This window comes from Gymnogyps californianus, chromosome 26 (assembly GCF_018139145.2).
Source record: "Gymnogyps californianus isolate 813 chromosome 26, ASM1813914v2, whole genome shotgun sequence".
Lineage (NCBI taxonomy): Eukaryota > Metazoa > Chordata > Aves > Accipitriformes > Cathartidae > Gymnogyps > Gymnogyps californianus.
In genome coordinates, this window is record NC_059496.1 from 2762834 (window position 1) to 2773335 (window position 10502).

A 10502-nucleotide genomic window follows, 5' to 3' on the forward strand; every position below is an offset into this window, starting at 1 on the left:
TTCATGAGGGGATTTAAACAGCGATCGCTCCGGGTTCCTCTCTGCCTGTTGGTGCACAGCAGGAGTGACTCCTCCAGAGCCCACAGCAGGATCCCTTGCTCCCCATTGCACCCTCAGCCACCAAAAAGCAGAGCTCCAGCCAGGGAGCTGCAGGAAGGTCTCTCTGGAAGAGCAGAGGCTGGGGGGTGGGGGTGGTTCTGTGAGAAACGGAGTAAGTTTTGCTCAGAGAAGTCAGTCCTAACCCTTCACTGCCTTTTCCTCCTTCGACAGGTCCCCATGCCCAGAGGAAGCAAATGTCCAACGGCAGCTCCACAACCGAATCTCTCTTCCTGGTGTTTGCAGACGCACGGGAGCTGCAGCTCTTGCACTTCTGGCTCTTCCTGGGCATCTACCTGGCTGCCTTCCTGGGAAACACCCTCATCATCACCGCCATAGCCTGCGACCACCGCCTCCACACCCCCATGTACTTCTTCCTCCTCAACCTCTCCCTCCTTGACCTGGGCTCCATCTCCACCACTGTCCCCAAAGCCATGGCCAATTCCCTCTGGGACACCAGGGCCATCTCCTACTTGGGATGTGCTGCACAGGTCTTTCTCTTTGTCTTTTTGATGTCAGCAGAGTTTTATCTTCTCACTGTCATGGCCTATGACCGCTACGTTGCCATCTGCAAACCCCTGCACTATGGGACCCTCCTGGGCAGCAGAGCTTGTGTCCACATGGCAGCAGCTGCCTGGGGCAGTGGGTTTCTCCGTGCTCTGCTGCACACTGCCAATACATTTTCACTACCACTCTGCCAAGGCAATGCCCTTAACCAGTTCTTCTGTGAAATCCCCCAGATCCTCAAGCTCTCCTGCTCACACTCCTACCTCAGGGAACGTGGGCTTCTTGCTTTTAATGCTTTTCTATTTTTGGGTTGTTTTGTTTTCATTGTGCTGTCCTATGTGCAGATCTTCAGGGCTGTGCTGAGGATCCCCTCGGAGCAGGGACGGCACAAAGCCTTTTCCACGTGCCTCCCTCACCTGGCCGTGGTCTCCCTGTTCCTCAGCACTGTAATGTTCGCCTACCTGAAGGCACCTTCCATCTCCTCCCCATCCTTGGACCTGGTGGTGTCATTTCTGTACTCGGTGGGGCCTCCAGCAGTGAACCCCCTCATCTACAGCATGAGGAACAAGGAGATCAAGGATGCCCTGAGGAAAGTACAGGAATACACATTATTCCAGCTTTAATAAGGTGCCCACCATCCTCCTCTAACTCCCAGCAATTCAGGAAAATCCCAGCCTATCTTTTGTTCTTCTCTTTCTTTTGTATTTGTTTGTTAAACCTGTGAGAATATTCGTTGTCATTATATATTGTTCATACAACTTCTTCTTAAGTTTAGAACCTTTTTTTTCTGTCTGGTAAACCTAATGTACATCAGGAACCAGGCTCTTTGCATAGAGAAAGAAGCCAGAACGTAATCATTTGCCTCTCCTCTCATCTCTTTGATCTCCTCTGGAGCTTGGGGCCCAGCCCCAGCAGGCAGAAGGGATTCAGGAGCCAAGGGCCCAGCTGCCCCATGGACGAGCAGCCCCAGTGGCCCTCGGGGCTGCCCCTCTCCGCCTCGGCGGGCACTGCCTCTCTGCTGCCTGTGAGTTGGGGCAGCAGCTTCCCTGGAGCCATGGCCAAGGACAGCAGCAGGACGTGGCCTTTTCAGTGCTGCTCTCGCCTCACTTCCGCACTCTCCCGCCGTACCCTTGCATTTGTGTTACCCCTAGGCTCTTGTGTAACTCCTGACAGTCCCGTTGTGTCCACAGTGGCATCCCTGTGGCTGCAGGCAGGAGCGGGCAATGGGAACCACTGTGTCAGAGCTGGCCTCCGTGCAAGCACCCCATAACCAAAGGGGCTCTTCAGGGCAGGGCCAGAAGGCTGGAGGCCTCTTCCAAAGCTGGTGTCAGGAATACACCCAAGGAGCTGCTCCCTCAAAAGGTCTTTTGCTCTTCTGGGGTTCTCCACGGGGACAAGCTCCGAGTCCCAGGGGGATCTGTTAGGGACCAAGGGCTGGACAAAGACCTCCCTTCTTGGTTGCACATGTCCATGCAGACAGCAACTGCTCTTTGATTTATCTGCCTGGCACTGTCCCACCTGCAGTGGGGCTGATGGAAGATGCCGTCCTGGAGAGGAATTGGGAGCTGCCAGGGCTGCTCAGGGGATCTCCAGGGACAGCATGTGAGTGTGGGTGGTCAGTGTGTGGCACCTCATAAAAGGAGTGACTGTCCAAGGTGGAGTCTTCTGGAGGAAAAGGTGAATCTGAGGACACCATGGGCTAATGAGGGCCCTGCAATGCCAGGAGAGGCTGTGAGGAGCCAGAAGGCAAAGGGACACAAGACTGGAGAGTGGCTCAGGACACCCTCTTGGAAATCCCACGGGCTGGATCTAGTGCAGACCTCCCTTGCCTTTTGTGCCAGTGGAGACACCCCATGGTTCTGCCTAGCCCCTTCCTTGGCCCTGGAGCCATCAAGGGAAGATGGAAAGGGCCTCGGCAGCAGTGAACCCCGTCTGCCTGGGTCTGCTTCCCTCCCCCAGCAGCACGGCCAGTGGAGGGTCACCCCGTGACCTCAGGGCACCATAGTCCCCTTGCTCTGCAGAGCAGCACCGCAAGCTTGGGGCCCTGCAGGGAGCCCAGGGAGGGAGCCAGGAACGGCCGGCCAGGCCAGCACGGACACGCTCACCTGGGAAGGCTCTCTGGGGAGCAGGGAGGACCCTGGAGAAGAGCAAGGGAGCATTTGTGTGCCTGCAGGGAGGAATGAATGAAAAAGAGAAACCTCTTTCTGCAGGCCCCAGCTCAGGGCCGGCTGCTCTGTCACCTGCCCAGGACTCCTGTGCTGGCCTGGGGAGAGGGGCTGACACTGAGGGGGCACAGTCAGTGTGTGGTGGGCATCTCCTGGACCCGAGACCAGGAGTCCTCCAGTTTCACTGACCTCCATTTCCTCATGCCATGGTGAACCTCCATCCCTGGGGCTGATGGGGAGCCTGACACCCCTCCCTGCCCCCAGCAGCCGCTGTGCCCTTCAGAGGGGCTGGGGCTGGGGGGTTAATGCCCAGAGCTCTGCAGCACCGTGCAGTGGGCACTGCCATGGGGCCAGCCCACACTGGGCTGCTCTGCGGGGCTGGGCTGGGGAGCAGGCAGGGGAGGTGGGAAGAGCTGGGGAGAGGCTAGGTGGGGCTGGAATGTGCCCAGGAGAGGACAACACCAATGTTAGCTTTGATGTTTGACCATGCAGGGTGAGGACACGCTCCAGTGGGTGTGTGGTGCAGAGCCCAGACTCCTGGAAGGGAGCCGAGACATGCAGCTGCAGGAGAGAGGAGGCCGGTCTGTGCCCTTGGTGGCATGGACACACCGACAAGGTGCCCCAGGGCATTCGTCACCCCCCAGCCTCTCCCATCGCATATTTCCAGCACTGGCCCCTCATCCCAGTTTATGGATGGTTTTGCTCTGTGGCCTTTCTTCTTACCCAGACCTTGGCAGACCCCAGAGCAGGGCTGTCTGTGAACTCTTGTGTGGGACACGGTTGGGGCTTGGCTGGGGCCAGGCACTGGGGGGCTGCAAAAGAAGGAGGCTGGTGGGGATGGACACTGAGGTCTGCTATGGGGACTCTGGTGGGGGACGTTTCCCACCCCAAACACACCCTGTCCTGTGCAGTGTCCGATGAGGGGGGCCGTGGGAGCATGTGTTGGGCAGTGGGGCTGTGCTGGCGCAGGAACGGGTCACAGGTTGGAGCCCTAACACAACGATCAGGAGGTGGAAGCAAGGACAGGCTATGAAGGAGGAATTTAGAAAGATGACCTGAGCATGCAGGTCTGTGTTTAGGAAAGGCAAAGCTCACCTGGAGCTGATGGGGGCTGCAGGCGACATCAAGAGCCAAATGAAGAGCTTCAGCCACTGTGTTTGCAGTAAAAGGCTGGACAAGGCACAGGCTGCTGAATGATGAGAAGGGGTTCATAACAGCAGACACAGACGGGGCTGAGGCACTCAATGCCGCCTTTGCCTTAGTCTTTGCTAAAAAGGTCTCCCAGGCCTCTGCTCAGTGAAAGGGCTCAAGGAGGAGGAGAGCACGCATTGACAGGAACCTCAGGAAGTCCCACAAGGACAAGTGCCAGTGTCTGCCCCTGCAGGGGACTCCCCCTGGCAATGGCACAGGCTGGGGGCTGCCTGGCTGGGGAGCAGCTCTGTGGGAAAGGTCTTGGTGGGCAGGGAGCTGGACAGGAGGCCGCCGCGTGCCCTGGCAGCAAGGGACGCCAGCAGGGCCCTGGGCTCTACGACCAGGAGCACGGCCAGGAGATGGAGGGAAGGGACTCTCCCCCTCTACCTGGAACTTGTTAGACCACATCCAGAACACTGGGTCCAGTTTCTGCAACCCCAGTGCTGGAAAGGTGTTGGCAAGCTGGAGCGGGTTTAGTGAAGGGCCCTGAAGATGCTCAGGGGGCTGGATCACTTTCCCTGTGAGGAAAGGCTGATGAACCTGGGCTTGTTCAGCCTGGAGAAGGCATGGCTGAGGGGCACCTCACAGCAAGGGAGCCCTCACCTTTTTCACCAGAAGGCCAGCCATGCATTGGAACAAGCACTGGTCACCCTGGGAGAAGGTACAGTCCTCCGTCCTTGCAGGTTTTCAAGACCCAACTTGATTAAGCCCTGAACAACCAGGTCTGAATGTATACCTGACCCTGCTTTGAACAGACGGTTGGACTACAGACCTCTCTCTTTTAACGCTGCAGGCCTGATTATAATAGAATTGGTCAGACAATTTTGACAAATAACCGAAACAATGAAGAAGTAAAGAAAAAGATCTAAAGGGCAGAAATAGTTTAGTATAATTTTCATCTTTTGAAATTCTTTGTGTTCTTGTCCTCCTTGTTTTGGTTCATTCCGATTTAATATACCAGTCTTTGGGGGGATTTTGTGACCTTTTCTTTTTTTAGAAGGAAAAGCCATTTCCCAAACGGATCTGGGATGCAGCTACAGGGACACAGATGCCTTCAGTCACAGGGACACAGGCGCCTGGTGCCAGTTCAGGTGCCCTGGGACCCTCTGCCCGGCCTCTATCAGCAGCCTCCGAGGGGCTCTGGTCTTCTGCAGGAGACCTCCTGCCCTGTCTGACAGCGGCCAGTCCCAGGCAAACACCTCGCCTACACTGGGGCCTCTGCAAGTGGCACTTCATGTCCATGGTCAGACAGCTGAGCTCTGCCTGGAAAGAGGAAGAACTGCTTGCAACTTTTAAAAAGCACGTGAGCACCTTTTCACCAGCTGAGATAACTGAATACTTTTACTCAAATGACAAAGTTTTCCTACCATGCCAAAATGGGAATTTCCAGGAAGTATATTCATCGCAGGAGAAGAAATATGCACCTTCCCTTGTACTTGCATTGCTGAGACTCTGGCCATTATACCGTGTATTTAATCTCCCAAATCTTTCCACTTGTCCTGATGAAACGACCAGGACTAAAGGCATCTTCTCAGCAGACTATCTGGACCTGTGCCCTTTCCATTGCTCTCCTGTTCCACCTCCCCTTACTCCTTGCTCAGCCAGATCCCTCTCAACCACCCAGGTGCTGCTTTGAGCTTCAGGGAGTTACAAGCCTGCCCTTGTCTCTCAGCAGTCTAATTGACTCTTCAGCCAACTCCTACATTCTGTTTATATCTATCCTTTCCTATCACCCTGTCTAAAACATTTCCAGTGAGGTTACCCCGTGTGGGTGGTGAACCTCACTGGAGGCAGCTTGAATGGAGCATAGAGCTGAGGAGTGTGGTTGGTTGGTTGTTAAATTTTACCATGCTTTCCTTCTGTTTGGTGGCAATGAAGAGAAAGTGTGCCTGTGTGCAGCCAGGTCTCTAAGGAAAGCAGGTGGGAGTTGGTGCAAAAGAGGCTGTAACCTCCAGCTGCAGACTTGGGTGGAGAAGTCTGATGTCAGGAGAAGTGATGCGAGTCCCAGGCGGCCCATGAGAGAAAGGGTGGGGCTGGGGAGGTGAGGAGGAATGTTGTCCAGGCAGTGCCTGCCTCAAGGAGCCTGCTTTTCCTATTTCATTAGGAAATCTTCTGCATCAATATCAACTGGAAAATGTTGTGAACACTTTTGCTGTGAGTGGAAAAAAGTAAAAAAAGAAAGATTTCAAAGGAGAAATTCTTTTTTTACTAGCTGTTCATACGATTATATCTCTTAACTGCACTCCTGAAACCTCTCCAATTAGCTGCCCAGATCTTGAACACTTGCAGAAAATAATGGGAAGAGACGTGGCTTCTTGTGTTTTAACGAGCCCCATGGTGTATTTGGTGCCGAGTCCATGAACCTCAGACACTGAGAGGAAGTTGAAGAAACCTCTCAAGATGTCTAAGTCAGATGCCAACGCCAAAGTTTCTGGAGCCTTAATGGGTCCCGCTGAGGGACATTACGGACAAAGCCTCCCCAGGGGCTGCTTAGAGCAGAAAACAGGAGAAAGTGATGACAAGTAGACAAAGGCAATGTAAAGGAACAGATTCTGAGTAAAGCTGGCTGTGTTCCATGAAGGCAAAGGGCCAAGCCCTGACCCCCAGCCCCTGGGAAGGGAGATCCTGTCCCTCACATGTTGCTCAGGGCTCTTCCTGGGGCACTGCAATGCAGGGATGTGCAATGCCAATTGCAGGACTATGGTACTGTTGTGGTGTAACACCAGCCGGCAACTAAGCACTACGCAGCCGCTCGCTCACTCCTCCACACCCAGTGGGATGGGGGAGAGAATAGGAAAAAAAAAAACCCTCATGGGTTAATATAAAGACAGTTTAATAGGAGAGAAAGGAATGAAAAATAATGATAATAATAATACGATAATAGTAATACTAAAAGAATCAGACTATACAAAACAAGTGAGGCACAATGCAATTGCTGAGCACTCACCGACCGATGCCCGGTTAGTTCCTGAGTCGCGATCTGCCCCTCCCAGCCAACTCCCCCAGTTTATATACTGGGCATGATGTCATATGGTATGGAATAGCCCTTTGGCCAGTTTGGGTCAGCTGCCCTGGCTTCGTCCCCTCCCAACTCCTTGTGCCTCTCCAGCCTTCTTGCTGGCTGGGCATGAGAAGCTGAAAAATCCTTGACTTAGTATAAACACTACTTAGCAACAACTAAAAACAGCAGTGTGTTATCAACATTATTTTCCTACTAAATCCAAAACACTGCACTATACCAGCTACTAGGAAGAAAATTAACTCTATCCGAGCCAAAACCAGGACAGGTACAATGCTTATGGGTCTCTCCTGGGTGGGGCGAGTGGGAATGAGGTCCTGGTGCCATAAGGTTAAAGTGTCTCCTCGTAGGCCATGGTGGTCAAGATAACAGCCACAGCCAAGGGGAGAAAGACCTCGGCTCTCTTGGCGGCTTTTAGCCTTGCCTGAGCCCTCGATCAGCATAACCACTGGCTGTCCTATGGTGTCCCACACCTGGGCCTCTTTCCCTGCAGGCTGTAGACATCCACCTTGCTTCCTCCACCTTGCTCTCATCTGAGCATCTCACTACCCTTACTGACATCTCTCCGTCCTCCCTGGACGTTCCTTCAAACACAAAGCCATGGACTATTCCAGATTTCCTCAGGGTGGCCGATTAGACCACAGCACTGCCCTTGGAGTGACATTTCGTTCTCCTCATATCCAGTCTCAACCTCCCAAGCTGCACTTAGTGGCATTCTTTCTTTCTCATGCTCTTTTCCACTACGAGGAAAAGCTCCATCACCTCTTAAGCCATCCTTCAATCACTCTCAGACTACTCCTATACTGCCTCCATGCCACCGGGCCAAAGAAGCCCAGGTCCCTCAGTCCCTCTGCACAGGTCATGTGCTTGAGGCCCAACTCCCACCTTGGCAGACTTCCCCTGGACACTGTCCAGTTCTCCCCACTCCTCCCAAATGGGGAGCCGCACACTGGGACACACCCACGTGTGCTGCTGTGCTGCTTTTGGCTGGGATAGAGTTCGTTTTCTTCATAGTAGCTAGTACGGGGCTATGGTTTGGATTTGTGCTGGGAACAGTGTTGATAACACAGGGATGTTTTAGTTACTGCTGAGCAGTGCTTACACAGAGTCAAGACCTCTTCTGCTTCCACACCGCCCCATCAGTGAGTACGCTGCGGGTGCACAAGAAGTTAGCAGAGGAAAAAGAGGAACTAGTGAATGAATCCCTTATTTTTCTTTACTTGGGTGCATGGCTTTTGCTTTACCTGTTAAACTGTCTTTATCTCAACCCATGAGTTTTCTCACTTCTACCCTTCCGATTCTCTCCCCCATCCCACCACAGGGGAGTGAGCGAGCCATCAGCCATCACTTCCATCACAAGCACATGAACAATCCAAGTGCTTCCTTCTACCCTAGCACTTACTCATGCACCTAGGACCTCACAAGCACCTGCACAAGCCACGGGCCTCCTCCTGCCCTAGCACATCTGCACGGAAATACCACAACACAAGCACCTCCACAAGCCACCTCTCCTTTCAGTCCCACTCACATCCTCACAAAACACTCACCTCAAAAGCACCTTCGCAAGCCTGCGGCCTGCTTCTGCCCAACCACCTCAGCACTCAGCACTGACATCGCAGGCACCTGCACAAGCCAGGGCCCTGCTCCTGCCCTATCACCTACTCACCCACCAGGGACATCACAAACACCTCCACAAGCCACCTCCAGCTTCCTGCCCTAACTGCTACACAGCCAACACTGACCTCACAAGCACCTGCACAAGCCATCTGCACACTCCTGCCCTATCACCTCCTGCTCCACCACTCACAACATATGCTGCAGCTCAAACCAGGGACTGCCTCCTGCCCTAACACCTACTCAACCACCTGTGACACCACAAGCACCTGCACAACCCAGTTACATACTCTTGCCCTATCAACTACTCACTGAGAACGTAAGCAGCTGCACAGGGCAGGGGCCTGCTTCTAATCTAGCAGCTACTTGGCATCATGGGACATCAAAAGCAGCTGCTCAAGCTCAGGGCCAGCTCCTGCCCTATCACTCATGCACCTAGGACCTCACAAGCACCTGCACAAGCCAGGTTCCTCCTTCTTCCCTATCACATCTGCAGGGAAATAGGACAGCACAAGCACCTGACAATACCAACACACTTCTGGAGATGAATGGGAAAATTCCTGGAGAGCTAACACAAATGGACTTGCCTACAGTATGGACAAAACTCCTCGACTAGCTACTTGGAGGAGTCTGCGGCTGATCCTTTGGAATTCACCTGTCTCCAGAGAAAGCCCAAATGCTCCCGCAGATGCCTCGGAGGAGTCCCAGACAGATACAGGGCACGGACCTGACTCCAACACACACAAAACACCTTGGGTAGCTACCTTGCAAAAGTCTGGGATGGCTACCTGCGCAATTCAGCTGTCTCCAGGGGAGGCCAAAACACTCTGGACGTTCCTCGGAGGAGTCCTGAGGAGCTACCGGGCATAGACCTGCCTCCAACACAAAGAAAACTCTTCAGCTAACGGAAGAGGAAAATTGTGCTGCTGCTACCTGGGACTTTAGCTGCATGTCAAGAAACTCAAACCACTCTGGCAGATGTCTGGGAAAAGTCCTGACGCAAAAACAGGAATGCACCTGCCCCCAACATACACAATGCTCTTTGCGTAGCTACCTTAGAAGATTCTGGGGCTGCTACCTGGGAAGTCGCTCATCTCCAAAGGAAACCAAAAGACTCCTGGATATTCCTGGGAGGAGTTCCAGAGAGCTACCGGGCATGGACCTGCCTCCAACATGCACCAAACTCTTGGGGATCTACCCTGGTGGAGTCTGGGGCTGCTGCCCAGGCCTCAGCTCCCTCCACAGCAGGACAAAACACGTTGGCAAATGCCTGAGAAGAGTCCTGGGGAGCTACAGGGCATGGACCTGCTTCCCATTTCTATCAGCAATCAGTCATAGAGTATCAATCAATAGGATGGCAGCAGTCAAGAAGAGCAGCAATCAATCCTAGAGCAACAAGCAATCCTTTAGCAATAATCAACAGAACAGCAACAACCAAGTAGGTGTTTGCGATTGCAGGGTACCACAAACTTGTCATCCAGCCTTACCCAGAAAACATGTGACGTGCTGAGTAAGTGTGGAGAGTCAGGTGGACTTTGGCACACACACTGCTACCACGGGACTGGGTTTGTCACCTGTTTACAAGTATCCGATGCTCTGAAGCTGCCCAAGGGTCAGCATGCCCTTGCTACTGGAGGTTCTTGCTTTCTGTAGGCACTAAGGAAGACATTTCTGGTCATAGTCTATTTTAAACTGGTAAAGCACCGCACACCGTTTATCAGCTGCTGAGAATTAGCTCCCACACAAATCAGGAGCAAGGGCAAAGCCTGTATATTTCAAATGCATTTGAGTTACATGACTCTTCAACATACGCCATGACACCATTTCACTAGACTGAAGGCTGACAGCAGTGTACCAGGACACTCCTTTCTGGACACCTCACTCCTGGGTAGAAATCCTAGACGCTTCCT

The 10502-nt window shown here is 53.3% G+C and overlaps 1 protein-coding gene across 1 annotated transcript; it reads left to right on the plus strand.

Moving 5' to 3' along the window:
- The first annotated feature begins 272 nt into the window (after positions 1–272).
- Positions 273–1226, plus strand: LOC127026051 (olfactory receptor 14J1-like). Its single transcript, XM_050911156.1, has one exon. It carries the CDS (start codon positions 294–296, stop codon positions 1224–1226), a length of 933 nt encoding a protein of 310 aa, XP_050767113.1. The 5' UTR covers positions 273–293.
- The last annotated feature ends 9276 nt before the right edge of the window (positions 1227–10502 follow it).

Bases quoted from the DNA above. Each gene is read 5' to 3' on its own strand.
- LOC127026051 (XM_050911156.1), top strand. From the start codon at position 294: ATGTCCAACGGCAGCTCCACAACCGAATCTCTCTTCCTGGTGTTTGCA.